Source organism: Geosmithia morbida (genome assembly GCF_012550715.1).
Source record: "Geosmithia morbida isolate 1262 chromosome Unknown scaffold_0, whole genome shotgun sequence".
Classification (NCBI taxonomy): Eukaryota; Fungi; Ascomycota; class Sordariomycetes; order Hypocreales; family Bionectriaceae; genus Geosmithia; species Geosmithia morbida.
This window is the reverse complement of record NW_023336187.1, coordinates 2,383,312-2,401,514: the sequence shown is the minus strand read 5'-3', so window position 1 is coordinate 2,401,514 and position 18,203 is coordinate 2,383,312. Positions and strand designations below refer to the sequence as shown.

The following is an 18,203-nucleotide window of genomic DNA, read 5'->3' as shown; positions in this document are numbered from 1 at the left end:
TGTGAGGGGGGGGGTGGATAGATGGTTTGTTGGGATTCGATTCGAAGCGGGGAGTTTTTTTTTTCTTTTTTCTTTTCCATATTTTTCTCTCCCCCCCCCGCCCTTGCCCAGTTGCAGTTCCCTGTTATCTTCTATCTTCTGTTCCTCTTACGGCTGTCCGCCTTGTCGGGTTTTCTCATCAGGGGTCATTTTTTTCTTTCTTTTTTTTTCGGTAATATTATACAGTGTAAAGAAAAAAATCCGTAGCAAAAAAAAAAAAAAAAGGAAGAGAAAGAGGATTGTTGCTTTGGAGATGGAGATGGGACAACTATTACTATCTGAGGGGGATGGACACTACATATATATATACATGTATGACTAACTCACATGTAATCTGTACTAATATACTATATACTATATACTACATACTACATACTACTACTAATATAATCCGTACTCGTATGGCAGTAGCGTACTGCTCCGTACTCTGTACAGGTTATATGTGTAATGATACTCTCCATATACGTACTGATATGGGGAACCGAGTAGCAGCTCGACACGACGTCGCGGCACCCTGTTCGCAACCGTAGAGTTGAATCCATTCAAGGATAGGAAGAGTAATCCGTACTAGCATCAGTCCTGGCCAGAGCGTATCATATCACGACGACGACGACGACGACGACGACGACGACAGAGACGATGATACTCGGCATACATCTTTGTAGACTTCTTCGCAGGTAGAGCTGATGACGAGCCCGACTTGCGCAGCAGCTCGTGCGCAACCAGGCCACACCCTCTCTTCCTTCTCCTACCCCGTGTCCCCTGCACCTGCACCTGCACCCGCACCTGCACCTGCACCGGGGCTGACTCTGCACACACTCCAGACTTCCCAAGACTCTCGACTCTCATAGACCCCCCCCCCCGGGCCTCATGCACGTAACACAGTACCAATTCCCGCTCTCCCATACTCCCGCTCTCCCATGATACGATGCGCTAGAAAAAGGAAAAAAAAAAATCGTAATCTCCACCAGCACTCGCTGCCATATTAATCTGTACAGATTAATCTGTACTCCGTACAAGGTTACGCCCCCGTGCACGTGCAGATTACTGCCTGACCCCCTCCATGAAACCCTGCTACATGGGTTAACCGTCCTGACAGATGGAATGGATCCTTCATATTCTTTCTTCCTAACCCCCCCCCCCTCTCTCACTCTCTCTCTCTTGCTATGCGAAACATCCACCTGTTCTGCTAGTTTATTAGTGGTTTCTTTCTTTATTTTTTTTTTCTTTTCATATTTATTCTCTCAGTTTTTACTTTAGTTTAGGTTTTTTTTTTCTCTGCGTTCTTCTTTTTTCCCCCTGTAACTACATATACTAATACACTTACAGTAGCATTAAATAATACCACGCATATGTGTGGTTCTCATCTCATATTAGTACCTAGAGTAGTAAGTAGTAGTAGTAGTAGTAGTAGTAGTAGTAGTTAAGTAGTAGGTAGTAGTAGGTAGTAGTAGGTAGTACTCGTAGTAGTAGTCATAGTAGTAGTACTCGTAGTCTCGTAGTAGTAGTAGTAGTAGTAGTAGTAGTAGTAGCAATATCACTCTCAAGTACTGCACCTAGTAATACTCTCTTTCACACACACACACATACTCTCTCTCTCTCTCTCCTCTCTCTCTCTGCAATGAGGTAAGGTAGGCCCATCATTTTCGTACAGTCTCCATAGTAGACTAGACTCAACGTCGTGCTCAGCTCTCTCCCNCCCGACTTGCGCAGCAGCTCGTGCGCAACCAGGCCACACCCTCTCTTCCTTCTCCTACCCCGTGTCCCCTGCACCTGCACCTGCACCCGCACCTGTAGCCAATAACCTCCCAACCTCCATCGTCATGCTGCTGCGAGTCTCTGTACTATATCCATCATCGACAGAGAAGGTTTGGTAAGCTCACCGAGGACCATCCTACCTCTCCTGAGTACGTGCAATGGTGATGGTTAATGAGAGGAGAAGGAGAAGAGAGTCTTCTGATCAGCCCCCCTCCCCCCCCCCACCCCTGCTACATGGGTTAACCGTCCTGACAGATGGAATGGATCCTTCATATTCTTTCTTCCTAACCCCCCCCCCCTCTCTCACTCTCTCTCTCTTGCTATGCGAAACATCCACCTGTTCTGCTAGTTTATTAGTGGTTTCTTTCTTTATTTTTTTTTTCTTTTCATATTTATTCTCTCAGTTTTTACTTTAGTTTAGGTTTTTTTTTTCTCTGCGTTCTTCTTTTTTCCCCCTGTAACTACATATACTAATACACTTACAGTAGCATTAAATAATACCACGCATATGTGTGGTTCTCATCTCATATTAGTACCTAGAGTAGTAAGTAGTAGTAGTAGTAGTAGTAGTAGTAGTAGTTAAGTAGTAGGTAGTAGTAGGTAGTAGTAGGTAGTACTCGTAGTAGTAGTCATAGTAGTAGTACTCGTAGTCTCGTAGTAGTAGTAGTAGTAGTAGTAGTAGTAGTAGCAATATCACTCTCAAGTACTGCACCTAGTAATACTCTCTTTCACACACACACACATACTCTCTCTCTCTCTCTCCTCTCTCTCTCTGCAATGAGGTAAGGTAGGCCCATCATTTTCGTACAGTCTCCATAGTAGACTAGACTCAACGTCGTGCTCAGCTCTCTCCCTCCCCCCCCCCCCCCCCCCCCCCCCCCCCCCTCCTCTTGTCCCCTCTCCCCCTCTAACCCCCCTGCTCCGCGTATGTAACCCCAATTATGTCCTCATCTTTCTCTTTCCTTCCTTCCCTCTCCTTCTCTTATTAAAATCGTACCCATCAACCAGCTTTGGCAACCTTTCTTTTCTCGTGTGTTGCTCTTCTTTATCCTGTCTTCTCTTTCTGGCTACTCTGCATTCGCTGTCTTTCTTGTGCCCGCAAAAATACCGAGATACCCCCTCGCCAGAATACCCTCACAACGACCCTTTTTTTTTTTTTTCCTCATTGAAGCGACGTATTGAACCTATTCTAAGTGAAGTCGTCCTTGGGAGCAGAAGAACGTCAGAAGGAGACGGAAGAGAGAAGAAGGAGAAAGGAGAGGAAGAAGGACGAATATACTTGTCTCTTTTTTGTTTTTTTCCTCTCTTTATATATTCCTTGTTCACACACACATACGAACACACACACAAACGCACACCCACACGAACACACATATACAAGCACACATACATACACGCACGCACGCACGCACGCACGCACGCACGCAAGATGGGTCACGCAGACAACATCAACATATCCGTGCTGGAACAGCTCCCGTCAGACACCTGGCCGGAAGGGATATCGGTACGACGCACAGGCGACATACTGGTGACGTGCCTGGATGAGCCGGACATCCTGGTCATCAACGTGGCCGAGGACCCGGACGAGCCGGAGAACCGACTGGTCAAGCGCCTGCACCGGTTCCCGGACGCCAACGGCATCTACGGAATCGGGCGGGTGCCGCGGCCGGATGACGACGCGGCCGGCTACGACGTGCCGGTGGACGAGGAGGAGTTCGCGGTGGTGACGGGCACGGCCGACGTGTCCAAGTACCTCTTCGGCAACTGGACCCTGTGGCGGATCACGCTGGGGACCGACCGGCTCACGGGCTTCACCACGGTGCTGTCGTCGCGCAGGGTCGAGTCGGAGGACCTGCAGGACTTCGGCTTCTTCCAGGGCATGGTCGGCGTGCGGCCGACCGGGGCGCCGGCCAACAAGATGGCGGCCTGCGACCTGACCCGCGGCCGGCTGTGCCTGCTCGACATCGAGACGGGCTCGGTCGACGTCGTGAGCGACCACGACATCCTCAGCCCCTCCCCCTACTCCAGGGACAACAGCGTCTTCGGCGCCAACCGCGTGCGCTTCACCGAGAACCACGCCTGGGTGACCAGCTGGAGCGACGGCGCCCTGCTGCGCATCCCCGTCAGCCGGGACAGCGCCACCGGCCTCATCCGGGCCACCGGTCCCCCCGAGCGCATGGCCGAGGGCTTCCAGGCCCCCGACGGCCTGTCCATCACCCGCGACGGCACCACGGCCTACATCGGCAGCATCTCGACGAGCACCCTCTGGCGCGTGGACGGGCTGTCGGACGAGTACGACTCCGAGCCGACGTCGACCGTCACCGCCGTCAGGACCGACCTCGCCACCCCGACCGCCATGGACCTCTTCTACCCCGGTCCCGGCGTCGACCCCGCCATCACGAAACCGACCCTGTACATCTGCTCCGTCGGCAGCCTCACCCCCGAGGTCATGAGCGGCAAGGGAGACTGGCTCACCGTGTCGAGTCTCGATACGAAGCTGGAAATAATGGTCACGGTCACGACGGAAATCACGTATGAGTATGTCTAGCCTCTTTCTTCTCCTTCTTCTTCTTCTTCTTCTCTTTCTCTCCTCTCTTTCTTCTCTCTTTTGCTTTGCCGGTCTAGATGTTTACATGTCGTTGTTTCTTTGCACGTAGGAATGGAGAAAAGAAAAAGGTAACTGGAAAGAAAGATTGATCTTTTACATCTTATCTTTTCATTTTTTTGGGGGGGCGGGTTTGGATCTTTTTTTTTTTTTGGGCTGGTTGGCTCTCGTCTTTTCTATCATGGGGTTTCGCTCATGGGGTTTGTTGTCGCTTTTTTTCTTTTCCCCCTCTCTTCTATCATATAGATAGGTCATATTCAGGAGTCAACACTTTTCTTTCTTCTCTCTCTGGGTTCTACTCTGCCTTGGACGACTTTCATATTCATGTACATCTAATATATATATCATCGCAATCGTGTGCATTGCATCGCATGAGATACCCTACCTACGTGATTATTCCGGTGTTTTTCCTACTACCCTACACTTGAGGTGCTGTGCTTCCTGCCGGCGACGACACACGATGACCTGCAGACGCAAATATAGTAGTCTCTGCCTACGTCTACGTCCTGGGTCGATAGGTGGAAATCCATCTATGAGGCTATCCACAGTCGAGTGTGTGGCAGCAGCAGCACCCGGGGGGGTAAGGGGGGAGGGGGGGGTTGTCTGCTCAGCCATGCAATTTGGGTGGCGCAGTGCACGTACTTGTCTGTTTTGTCTGTCTGCTCGGCATTTACGTCTCTCCAATCCTGTAGAGATGGATACCCGGCACTTGGGTGATTCCTCGGATTCTCTATATATCTCATCACACTCTCAGTGCGCCATTCTGCAGCATCTTGTTTTGGAGACAGACGACGGCTACATACTCGCCGTACATGAGAAGACGTACGACCGTCATCCTAGAAACATCGAGACCGAAAAAGTTGAAAGGGTAACCTTTATTTGATAGTCCTCCGATTCATTTATGCTCGTAGCTAAGCTTATATCCATGCAATCACGTGATACGGGGATACAATATACGGGTACTATCTACGGTAAGTAGTTGGAACTGTGCAGATTACCGTGCACGATGGCGTGTCATGGATGCTCTACTCCCCACACGAGTTACGAGTAATAAAATACGGTACTCCGTGACCCGTGGGGTATGCCGTAGAGACTTACAGTTCCTTCTCCAGAGCCTATATCCTCATACTCCATATTACACCATGTCTCCATCTCGTATCCGTACGTTCGCAGCATGTCTTCAGCGTCTCTACGAATACGACCGAGTGCGCTGCTCACGGGAAAAGTACGTACCCGGGACACGCGTCATGGCCGCGACGCCGCGTCCCACGCCGCGCTCACGTACTTCCCCACGACTTCACCCGCATTTTCTTCTCCTCATCTTGGGTAGGACGGGGAGGGGAGAAAACCGGAGTGAGTGAAAAGTGACGGGGAATAAAGCCGCGCAGCCCATGGGGAAGGCAAATAAAGAAAAAAACGATCAAGTACGGCCGAAGAGATGGCCCGAATAAGATGGAGAACAAGGTGAGACATATTTACGAGTACATGTATGGGGGGGCGGGGGGCGAGGGGGGGGTATCATGAAGTGTGGTACCAGTCAGAGGGACTGATTACAGAGACATTACGAGTACGAGTAAATCGTAATAATACTCTACTCTGTACTCTGTTCCCCCGAATCTTCCTTCCGTCACACACACACACACACTCTCTCTCTCTCTCTCTCCAGAGTATTACTCAGTCAACTGGAGAAGGAGGGAGGGGGCGGGGGGGAAAGACTGGAGAAAGGGCAGAACTGGAGAATGGAGAATGACGTGGGAGTGAGGGTCTTTTGCGCTGATCGGGACCACAGTCGAACCGAGTAAACGACCGATGGACGGGGTCCTCAAGACGCGGTGCGTGAAACGGGGGGGTTAGATGCAGTATTACTCCATTGCTCCGATGCACACACACGCACGCACACACACTCCGTATACATGTACTCTTTGACGTATCTTTTTTTTTTCTAGAACACGTCAGAGTGCATGTACCTGTGGCAATGATGAAGATTTTGGGTTGGAAGCGAGAACCGTGACGATACGCGCGTGAAGCGTAGATGCCACCCACTGAATGGCGCTGCCCGGCCTAGAAGCAAGGCGAGACACCCCACTCGGTGCACTGAGAGCAAATTTGGTAGGGCTTGACAAGAGAACAACGAGAGAGGGAGTTGTGTGTGCTGGTGAGAGACACACAAAAGAAGGAAAATTAGAGAGAGAGAAGGACGGAAAAAAACAAGGAGATTGAACATCATATTGTTTTCGGAAAACATCGAAAACGGAAAAGGAAAGAAATGAAAATTGTAGGTGAATTGAACAAGGCGTAACGGTCTGTCATGTCATGAGGCTCTGCTGCTACGCAGTGTACATGTAGATGCCAAGGCAATAAAGGTCATGTGAGTCCCGCGGCAGATGAAATAGGCTCATAATCCGTACAGCCGTAGCGTGGTTGAGCCTCAGTAAGCAGCCAAAAGCCAAGGTCAAGTAAGCCAATGGAAGCTGCGCCCCTGAACATCGTGCACTTGCCGAGCCTTTTGATCGTCTCAGTTGACGTCACTTTTTTTTTTTCTCCTTCCTTTCCCTTTCTTTTTCCTGTGTCCCTCTTCGTTCTTCTTCGCACACTTCCATCATCTCTTCATCTCTCCACACATCTGTTCATCGCTCACCATCGCCAGCATCTGCCTCGTCAATGGTGACAAGTACGAGAAAGAGAAGAGAGGAAACAGCCAGGAAGACAGAATGAACTGGAACAGGAAAAGTGACGTACTCGTACCACTACAGACTGGGTTGTTTCTTGGACACGGCTTGGCATCCAAATGCCGTGGGCACTCTGCGAGTAACACGACCCATCCTCCACCCTTTGTCTCTTCTCAATCCACGACTAGCGCTTTACCAGGTACGAATCAGACCGTTTCGGACCCTACTCGGCCAATCGGTGGATATTCACCTGTACAGGTACAGATAGAGTCTCGCACGATCCACCAAGACACCGGGCCTTTTCCCCACTCGACCACTCGATTCCTCACACGGCCGGCCTCACCGTGGTGCTACCTGTTGCGGTTCAACTCATCTCCCCCCCCAAGTCTCGTGGGGACCTTGGGGAATCGGGGAAGAGAGCGAATCTACTCCGTACGGAGCGACCACACGCTCCCCCTTGTCCCCCCATCTTGCGCAGTCAGCTGCCCCATGGGTCTCCCGTTCTTTGCGGAGACACGGGCACTCCCCGTATTTTGTGTGGCTTGGGGGTCGGGTGTTGTCGAAACTACATCTCATCGGACCTACGACCTACACATGGTGTCAACCATGCTCTCACTCCTGCATGTCTTGGACGTCGACAATCTAATTTGCTTCTGGCTGTGAACCGAGGTGAGAAGTAAGAGTAAACTACCAGTGGCCGACATTGTGGAAAACATATTGTTAGTAATGCTACGAGGAACGATCTTGTTCGCATGCGTCCCTCATTGTCTCTCCTGACAATGCACACACACACACACACACACAACGAACGAAAACGGCAGATGCACGACTGCACACGTTTTTGATAGTCGGGCCTTGCATATCATTGCGCCACGATTGATGGATACAACCGTCATCGTACTGGTAGAATAACAGTGTGACCTGCTCTATACTAGTTACGTATATGGTAGCAGCAGTAATATAGTCAGTAGAGTAGTTGGTAGAGGAGTAGCAGTACTACAGCTAGTATACTGATACTAGTCAGTAACAGCATCTATACTACTCGAGCGTCGAGGATGCAGAGAGGGCAACGGGGCTGTGATCCAACAATCGACCAACCCACAAAGCAAATAGATAATACGCCATCTGCGATCCAGAGTTCGAACCTAGGCCCATTGCCCCGTCATTGCATCAACCCCAGTCGAGTCCCCTTCTGCTCTCTGTCTATTCCCCATTCCCCAACCTGCATTCGTGGCCCACATCCTATCCTATTGGGTCCCCCTCTCTCCATCTTCACCCTCGTCCTTTTACTTGCGGAGTCGTCCGTCACCCCCCCCCCCCTATGATCCATCACACACATACGCACACACCAGTCTCCACCGATCCTCCTACTCTCCGCTCGGCTCTTTTCTCTCTCTCTCTCTCTCTCTCTCTTCTTTCTTTATTTCTCGCCTTCTCCATTGGGCTCGGAGGCCTTTTGCTTCCCACATATCGTGCCGAACCCGTGCGATTGTCTGCGTGTCTGTGTTCCTTGTCCCTTTCTCTCCACTCATTCCCTCCCCGTCTCTCTCCTCTCTCCTCTCTCTCTCTCCCTCTTAAACTCCCCTCTTCCCCTCCCTACTTGACTTTGTAACTCTATCCCACACACACCACAACTCCTTTCCTTGTCACATACACACACACACACATATATATATATATATATATAGAGAGAGAGAGAGACCAGACGCATATACATACGCATACGCACACATACACACACACGCACATACACGCGACATCGCCCATCATGCTGGGTCGCGTGTCCGTCAAGATCAACGGCGCCGACTGTGGCGCCGAGGCCCTCCTCGTTGGTGCCATCACTTCCATCGGCGGTTTCCTCTTCGGTTACGACACTGGTCAGATCTCGGCCATCCTCCTGTTTACCGACTTCATGGACCGCTTCGCCCAGGGTCCAGAGGGAGACAAGCACTGGTCCTCGATCATCCAGTCGCTCCTCGTCTCTCTCATGAGCATCGGCTGCCTTATCGGTTCGCTGTCTGGCGCTTAGTACGTCTCCTACGCTCCTCCTCCTCCTCCTCCTCCTCTGTGTAGAGTAGCCTGGAAGACCAAAGCTGACCTCTCCTTTCCAAATAGCACCGCCGACTGGTGGGGTAGGAGGAGATCCCTCTCCTTTGGTGTCGTCATCTTCATCCTCGGAAACGTTGTCCAGATCACCGCTATGCGCAGCTGGGTCCACATGATGATGGGCCGCTTCTTCGCCGGTCTCGGTGTCGGTTCCCTGTCTGTCGGTGTTCCCATGTTCCAGAGCGAGTCGTCGCCCCGAGGTACGCATGATCCCATCCGATCACTATACGTGTCACGACGAAACATGGGGAAGGGGGCAGGTGTCTGACAGAAGAATGAAAACAAACAGAAATCCGCGGTGCCGTCGTCGCCAGCTACCAGCTCATGATCACCTTTGGTATCCTCATCTCCAATATCGTAAACTACGGTGTCCGCGAGATCCAGGGCTCGGACGCGTCGTGGCGCATCGTCATCGGCCTGGGCATCGCCTTCTCCCTGCCCCTGGGCCTGGGCATCCTCGCCGTCCCCGAATCCTCCAGGTGGCTGGCTTCCAGGGGCCGCTGGGACGAGGCCCGCCTCTCGCTCGGCCGCCTCCGCGGTCTCAAGGATGACCTCCATAACCCGCTCGTCGAGGACGATCTCAACGAGATGCGCGAGCTCCTCGAGCAGGAGCGCGAGGTTGGCACCGGCTCGTGGATCGAGTGCTTCATGCCCTCCCAGTCCACCCCCAAGGTCATCTACCGCACCCTCCTGGGCATGGGCATCCATTTCATCCAGCAGTGGACCGGCATCAACTACTTCTTCTACTACGGTGCCACCATCTTCCAGAGCGCCGGAATCTCGGACAGCATCCTCGTCCAGCTCATCCTCGGCGCCGTCAACGTCGTCACAACCTTCTACGGTCTCTACGCCGTCGAGAAGTTCGGTCGCCGCAACCCCCTTATCATCGGCGGTATCTGGCAGGGTTTCTGGCTCATCGTCTTTGCCTCGATCGGCACCGGTCTCGACCCGGCTGACAACAAGGCATCTGGTATCGTCATGATTGTATCTGCCTGCATGTTTATCGGTATGTCTTACCCCTCCCCGAGATTACAAAAAAAAAAAAGGAGAAGAAAGAAAACATGAAAACTAACTACCAAACCCTAGCCTCCTTCGCTGTAACCTGGGGCCCCATGGCTTGGGTCGTCATTGGCGAGTCGTTTCCTCTCCGCACTCGTGCCAAGCAAGCCTCTCTGGCTACGGCATGCAACTGGCTCGGAAACTGTACGTTATTTTTCTTCCTCCCTTCCTTCTCTCCCACCCCTTTCTTTTCTTTTCCTCGTTACTGACAAGAGGGGAAAAAAAAAACAGTCATGGTCGGTTTCCTCACCCCTCTGGCCACCGATGGCATCTCGTACGCCTATGGCTACGCATTTGCCGGGGCCAACCTGATCGGCTCGGTGTTGATCTTCTTCTTCCTCTTCGAGTCGCGTACCCTATCCCTGGAGAACGTCGACATCATGTACGGACAGGCCGAGCTCAAGCCCTGGACCAGCCACAAGTGGGTTCCCCCGGGCTACATCACCCGCACAGAGCGCGACGAGAGCCACTTCCGCAGCCTCAACGACGGCGCCATCGCAAGGGACATGGCCAGCGAGAAACCCGGCAGCGACGGGTCTGCTCTACAGAAGGAGCATGTATAAGGTGCTGCTGGCTGTGGGAATATATATACGAGCATGCTGGAGCCTTTTTTTCTTTTCTTCTTCCTCTCTTCTTTTCCTCGTCCCTGGACATTTTTCCTTTCAGAGTTCTCCTCTTCTTACTACCCCATGAGTTTATACTTGAAATTTATTAGATACCACCTCTTCATGTGGTGCATGGCCGCTGGATACGATTACCCAAGATATTACCCAAGATACGACAATCATATGGAACCATCTCCAACTTTTTGTCTTCTTTACTACTGCCATCCATGATTTACCTGTTCCTCTTCTTTCCTCTAGCGTGCGAACGTAGCGAGAAGAACCCTCGGCAGGGCCACGGGAGGCGTAATCACATTACGAGTAGTATTGTCATTGTCGTATATACATCTCGATAAGGTATATAGGTACAGAGTAGAGAGCACGAATGATACATGCGAGCGAAGCGAGACATAATGCAAGAAAACGACTTCAATTACATGCACGGTAAACAACACGACCTACTGCCGATGAATGGAAGACGGCGCAGAGGAACTGGACGAGGAAATGACCGGACCGCCCTCCTCGACGAGGTGGGCATAGGCGGGACGAGGCACAGTGGCATCTGCGGAAGCGACAGCGGCCTCCTCGTCCTGACCACGGACCTTCTCGGTGTCATGGATGAGGGTGCCGTCGGGGTTGTGTGGGGGCGCAGGCATGGTGGGGGCGAAGGGGCTGCGCATGCGGATGGCCTTGCCGTACCTGTAGAACAGGAAGGGGATGACGGCCAAGACGGTGGCGACGCCGGCGATCAGGCTGCCGCCGCCGCCGACGCCGAGGGCGGAGAACATCTGGTGGGTGAAGAGCGGGGCGGCGGCGCCGCAGGCGGAGCGGGTGATGGTGTTGGCGGCGATGGCGGAGGCCGAGTACATCCGGTAGGTGTCGACGAGGTAGTTCTGGTAGGCGGTGAAGATGAGGAGGAGGGTGGTGGCGAGGAAGGCGCCGGCGATGGAGGGGACGATCCAGTGGACGGAGTTGTACTCTGCCGACCAGGCGAACCAGAACATGGAGATGGGGAAGAGGATGCCGCCGGCCATGGCGAGGGGGAGGCGGTCCTCGGGCTCCATGTCGTCGACGGAGGCCTCGCCCCTGCGGATGGCGGCGAGGCGGCGGCGGGTGTCGAGGACGACGATGGCGCCGCCGAGGACGGCGCCGACGATGGTGCCGCACAGGGGGAGCTCGCCGACGCCCGAGTTCCAGCCGCGGCGCTCCTGGAAGACGATGGGGTAGATGCTGAAGAGCATGTAGAGCAGGGTGTAGACGACGGACATGTAGACGGCGCAGAGGAAGCTGATGGGGTCGAAGAGGATGACCCAGGGCCGGGTGAGGGCGACGAGGTAGGCCTGGCGGAGGGTCTGGGAGCCGCCCTCGGCGCGGGAGCGGACGGCGCGGTGGACCCCCTGGGCGCGGATCCGCCGGGCCTTGGCGGTCAGGATGGTGGGCGCGTGGGTCTCGGGGATGGTGAACATGAGGAGGGCGGTGGCGCCGCCGAGCATGAGGATGACGTAGAAGATCCAGCGCCACCCGTCCGGGCGGGTGAGCTCGAGGAAGCCGGCGACGACGGGGCCGAGGGCGGGCCCGATGTAGACGAGCATGGAGAAGCCGGCCATGGCGTCCCCCCTCTCGAGCGGGTTCCAGATGTCGGCCAGGACGCCGGGGACGTTGCTCATGGGCGCGGAGACGAAGGTGCCGGCCAGGAAGCGGCCGACCAGCAGGCTGCCAAAGTTGGGGGCGAAGGCGCACAGGAAGGTGAAGGCGAGGTAGCAGAGGAAGGTGATGTAGAAGATGTAGCGCCGGCCGTAGAACTCGGACAGCGGCGCGAACGCCAGCGGGCCGGCCACGTAGCCGAGCAGGAAGAGGGTCAGGGTCAGGCCGGCCACGACGGTCGACACGCCGAAGTGGGACGATATCGACCCCAGGGCCCCCGAGGGCGCCGACGAGGCAAAGGTCGCGTTCATCACCAGCATGACCGAGCACACCGTTATCTGCCAGCGCCGCGCCGACGTCCAGTTCTGGGGGTTCTCGACGTCGGACTCGTGGAAGGCCACGAAGCCGTCGGCGTCGGTGTGGGGTGCGTCATCCTGCTTGAGGTCGCGCGTCCGGTATGGTCTGTTCTGAGGTCGGGAGAGGATACGGGCTAATGCTGACATCTTCTCGTCCCCCCTTTTCTTCTTCTTCTTCTTCTTCTTCCTTTCTCCTTCCTTCTTCTCTGCTTCTTCTCTCGTCCCCCCTTTCCTTTCTCTCTTGCTCTCCTTCTCTTACCCTCTGTCAGGTAGCAGCAGCAGGGGAAGTTGGGGAAGAGAAGAGGAGCAGTCTTTATGTGTGCGTAAGTGTAAGTATGTGTATGCGTCGTCTTGATGATGATGTCAAGAGTCCGAAGACGGCAGCTCACCCCAGATGATGGGTTGTATTTTCCACAGCCGATCGAGGCTCTGCTGTTCAGGAAGAAGGGAGATAGGAGTGGTTAATATACAGAGTAATATATCATACAACTTACGTACGTACGCGCGTGGGTGTGTGTGAAGGTGTGTTGGTCAGAGACAAGGGGTCATTGGTAAGCGTTCGGGGCGGGTAAGCCAAGACGGTGTCCACCGGCTATACAGCGAGAAGGCTCGAATGAAGGAGGACGAGGAGGGAGGAGGAGGGAGGAGGAGGACCAGTCTGTGGTGCCATGGACGAGTAGGATTGCGTCCTCGTTGGTCATGGACCTGAAGTTTCTGAGCTGTGTTGTCTCTTGGCCCTTGGCTCCTGTCCTCTTTTATTTTTATTTTTATTTAATTAAAATGATTTTGCTGTTGCTGCGGGAGGGCGGGGAAAACAAGAAGGTCAAAGCTCCGACAAGTCCCATCAGGAAAAAAAGAGACCACATCGGATGTGCACATCGGCAAAAGCGATTGAAGGTGCCGGAGAGACTCCAGAGCTGTAATAATAATACCTCTTGCGGGTCAAGAGGATCCCACCCTTGTCCAATAGTGTTCCTTAGTATTGAATCATTTCCCGTTCTTCCCATCGGGGATAACGTGGGACGGTATGGTATGTTCGGTACCGGACTCGGCATCGGATGAAGGGGAAGGGGGACCAGAGGGTTTCTGTTTATTATGTATCTGGCGCTTCCCACCTCCTCCCACTCTCAGCCCTCCTCCCTCTTTCGCCCTTTCGCCCTTTCGCTCTTTTCTTGGATGGTCTGACTTTTTTTTTTTTTTTTTTTTTTTTTTTTTTGGTTGGAGGCTCTTGCGTGCGTGCGTGCATGCGTGTGTGTGTGTGTGTGTGTGTGTGTGTGTGTGTGTGTGTGTGTGTGTTGGTGTGTGTGATGTTACCATTATGCTTCCTCTGTTCCTGTACAATTCATCCATTGCTGATATTGTATTACGAGGAAATCTCGGATGCGCATTGCGGATAGACAAGTAGACAATCATTGATTCATTCATCAACCTAGCTAGGGTTCTGATTCTGATTCTCTGCCACATAATACACAATATAATACAGAATACACACACACACACACACTCTCTCTCTCTCTCTGAGTATCTCATATTGTGGTCTGATGAACTTGACGAACACACCCCCCCTCCCCCTTTCAAAAGGATATCTCTGCGTCCAAGCCGCGGTTCAAACGGGAAAGGATCGATGGTTAATAATACTTTCCTTTTTCGATCTAGAAAAGAAGATGGTGTCGTCAATCTGACCTGGTGACATGCCACCATATAGGTGTACACAACAACATCCTTCTTCTCTTCCTCCTCTTTTTCTCCTCTTTTTTTTTTTTGCCCCATGTCGCGCGCGGCCGAGGATGCGGATCATTTCAGCAAGAGATGGGTCGGAACATGCGTAGACCATGTTTGGTAACACGAGAGAGAGACTACGGGTGGGACAAGCTTGCCTAAACCGACTCTCTCTCCTTTCCAACTCTTTCTTCTTCCTTCTTTCTTCTCCCTCTTTAGGCTGTACCGGTACATCGGCTCCCTAGCTTCCTACTTTTTTTTCTTTTCTTTTCTTTTTTTTTCCCTCGGTATACTATCATGATACTCGGTTGTTGCCTGTCGGGGGGGCGGAGGTTGATGGTTCTGAAACTGTCCTCTTCTCACTTTTTTATGCATTCATAATGCTCGTCCCTCGTACGTAGAGGAGCTGTCGGTTCATCGCGTTGATGAACCTGAACGGCCGCACTCGTATTCCTTCCGGGTTCATGCATACGAGTTTCGATACGACGTCCACCAATCGACCAAATGTCTTGTGTGTGTGCGGTGTGATTGACGGTGGAGACAGGAACCGGTTACTATTATTGGCGACCGACTATTATCTGTCGGGAGCCTGGGTTTGCCATGCTCCCTCTCTTCTGGCTTCTCCCTACTTCGATTCATCTCATCTTCAGCTCCCATTCTCTGTGTGTGGGATAGAGAATGGGATAGGAAGTGGGATGGAGGATAGGCGAGAGTCATTCGCACCGCCGATGCCGATAGCAGAGTGATGGCCGTGAATGCCCTCATCGACGAATGCGCATCTGCCGTGACGCCCAAGCTCGGCTGCTACGTAGACGACCGAGAGGGGCACTATCGCGTCATCGCTATCTATCAAAACCCTTGCAATCGTGCGTGCGTCCGTATCTGTTGATCCCCTCTCTCCTCTCTCCCCTCTCCCCTCTCTCACCCCTCTCCAATTCCCTCATCTGTATCGAATTCCTTTTTAAAAATCAGGAGAGTGGCGTCGTTCTATTTCGTCTCTAGTTCTTTAGCCTTGACCTCTTCTTCTTCTCCGGCAATCTGCATCAGTTACATCCACTCCCCCCCTCAAGATGAAGCCAGCCGTTATCAAGGTTGCCGCAGCCTTGGCCGCCGCCACCGCCGCCTCCGGCGCCGGCGCCGTGGCCGTCCCGGGTTCCCAGCAACGACCGTTGACCGCGTCGGGCTTCTCGTGCAGCCTCCCCCCCGTCATCGACCCTTCGTCCGACGGCCTGCCGTCAGCAGAGTCCCTCTTCTCCTCACGCGAGGCCCTAGAGAGGCAGGTCGAGCGTCACCAGGCCGTCGTGCGCGTCCCCACCGTCTCGTACGACGACCTCGGTCCTCCCGGGGAGGATGACCGGTGGGCGCCGTTCTTTGATCTCCATGCTGTGCTGGAGAAGTTGTATCCCAACTTGTAGGTCACATACAATACACGCAATCGGGTGAAACATGCGATGAGAGATGAGAGAGAGGGGAGTTGCCGGGGGGTAAGAGAAGAGACTGACAGAGTTACAAAAAAAAAAAAAAAAAAGGCACAAGAGGGCATCACTGGAAAAGGTCAACACGCTGGGCCTGGTGTATACCATCCTCGGGACCGACGTGTCCCTGAAGCCCACGCTGCTGGCGGCGCACCAGGACGTGGTGCCCGTGGCCGACGCCTCGACGTGGACGCACCCGCCCTTCGCGGCCGTGTACGACGGGGAGTGGATCTGGGGCCGCGGCGCGTCGGACGACAAGAACAGCCTGACGGCGCTCCTGTCGGCCGTGGAGGCGCTCCTGTCGCCGGAGACGGGGTGGACCCCGCGGCGCACGCTGATCCTCGCCTTCGGCTTCGACGAGGAGTGCTCCGGCCTGCGGGGCGCGGCCTCGATCTCGCGGCACCTGCAGTCCGCGTACGGGACCGACTCGGTGGCCGTCATCCTGGACGAGGGCGGCACCGGTCTGGGACCCGTGGACGGCGACGACAGCGGGACCCTGTACGCCGTCCCGGCCGTCATGGAGAAGGGACACGTGGACGTGTGGTTCGACCTGAGCGTGGCGGGCGGCCACTCTTCCTTCCCCTTCCCGCACACGGGCATCGGCATCGCCGCCGAGATCATCACCGCGCTCGAGGCCAACCCGTGGTCGCCCGCCGTGCTGGACGACAGCCCGGTGCACCGCCAGCTGCAGTGCCAGGCCAGGCACTCGCCCGGCGCCGACGCCGAGCTCACCCGGCTCGTGCGGGAGCGCGACCTGGACGGCCTGGCCCGCCGCCTGGCCGCCTCCGGCCGCGTCCCCCAGTACATGGTGCAGACGTCCCAGGCCGTCGACACCATCCGCGGCGGCCAGAAGATCAACGCCATGCCCGAGGCCGTCTCGCTCGGCGTGAACTACCGCGTCGCCCCCCAGGACAGCATCCCGCGCGTCATGCGCAACGTGGTCGACGTCATCGCCCCCGTCGTGGACAGGTACGGCCTGCGCCTGCGCGCCTACGAGGGCGACGCCGACTACGACGAGTACCGTGGCGGGGACGCGCTGCCCCGGTACGACGTCGACTACAACGGCACGCTCGTCCTCCGCGCCAGGGAGAAGACGGCCGTCACGCCCATCTCGCCCACGTCCGGCCCCGTCTGGGATCTGTTCTCCGGCGCGATCCAGCACTCGTACGCTACCGAGTCGGGTGCGCCCGTCGTCCCCGTCGGCATCATCATGACCGGCAACACCGATACTCGCCACTACCTTGGTATGTTTCCCCAGCTGCCCGCAACCTCTCTGCCGTACTCTGGCCTCCGGACCCTGTCCCTCCCCTGCCCTGTCTCCTCTTGCCTCGTTCCTCTCCGCTCGTCCGTTGCATCCCCGGTCAAGCCGGGACAGCTGCTGACACCCGATCCGGACAACCTCCAGACCTCTCACCCAACATCTACCGCTGGACCCCGGCCCGGCAGGGCACCGCTCTCAACATCCACACCGTCGACGAGCGCGTCCGCATGGATGGACATATCGGCATGGTCAAGTTCTACTACAACTTTGTCCGGACGTTTGACCAAGCTGATATCGAGTAGGTAGGAGCAGGGGACTATAGAGTCGACAGTAAAGCCTGATGAGTCTTGCGAAGACGAACAACGCACGTATATACGTACGTACATGCAGTATACGTAATACCTACTACTGCTACTGCTACTGCTACTGCTACTGCTACTGCTACTGCTACTGCTACTACGTGTATTACATCAAAAACTGCTACCCGTACATGCATACGCGCGATCGCGCATGCCTTCAACCTCAACCGTACTGCTCTGTGAAGGCGTCTATGACTTGTTACCGGCAGTGAACACACATCCATCAACCCGACCCCTTCGAGCCTGAACACATCACATATCCCTGACACGCATCCTGGGTAAGACCGCTCTCCCATCGAGAACCGACCGCATACCCAGCTTCAAGACCGTCGTCATGGGAGAGATGTTCTCCTTGTTTCCACCCTTCTTATTGGCGTCAATATAAGAAAATGCTCCATACAAGAATCAACGACGAGCCGTTAGTGGGCCGGGGGACGAGTGGATCTATGCCGGGAGGGGAGGGGAAAATCAGAGGAAGTAAAAAATGGATTGAGGAGGTTTGACATACGCAACTTACCTCCCTCCCTCTCTCCACGTACGGAACACGTAGT

General features: G+C 54.4%; 4 protein-coding genes across 4 annotated transcripts; 3 read left to right on the top strand and 1 right to left on the bottom strand.

Moving 5' to 3' along the window:
• Positions 1-1,862: 1,862 nt before the first annotated feature.
• On the top strand, positions 1,863-4,345 carry GMORB2_0726 (uncharacterized protein; the record flags this gene model as incomplete). The annotated part of the gene is made up of 2 exons (XM_035462710.1): positions 1,863-1,907; positions 3,269-4,345. The coding sequence occupies 2 exons, from the start codon at positions 1,863-1,865 to the stop codon at positions 4,343-4,345; spliced, it is 1,122 nt and encodes a 373-aa protein (XP_035325640.1).
• A 4,608-nt stretch (positions 4,346-8,953) lies between these two features.
• On the top strand, positions 8,954-10,799 carry GMORB2_0725 (MFS transporter, SP family, sugar:H+ symporter; the record flags this gene model as incomplete). Its single annotated transcript, XM_035462709.1, has 5 exons — positions 8,954-9,099; positions 9,187-9,377; positions 9,467-10,183; positions 10,264-10,380; positions 10,468-10,799. Coding segments are annotated over 5 exons (1,503 nt in total), but the record flags the coding sequence as incomplete, so codon positions are not given.
• A 497-nt stretch (positions 10,800-11,296) lies between these two features.
• Positions 11,297-13,539, bottom strand: GMORB2_0724 (Sugar (and other) transporter; the record flags this gene model as incomplete). Its single annotated transcript, XM_035462708.1, has 2 exons — positions 11,297-12,949; positions 13,513-13,539. The coding sequence occupies 2 exons, from the start codon at positions 13,537-13,539 to the stop codon at positions 11,297-11,299; spliced, it is 1,680 nt and encodes a 559-aa protein (XP_035325638.1).
• Positions 13,540-15,627: 2,088 nt separating this feature from the next.
• GMORB2_0723 (uncharacterized protein) lies at positions 15,628-17,589 on the top strand (the record flags this gene model as incomplete). The annotated part of the gene is made up of 3 exons (XM_035462707.1): positions 15,628-15,968; positions 16,087-17,276; positions 17,438-17,589. Coding segments are annotated over 3 exons (1,683 nt in total), but the record flags the coding sequence as incomplete, so codon positions are not given.
• Between the last annotated feature and the right edge of the window lie 614 nt (positions 17,590-18,203).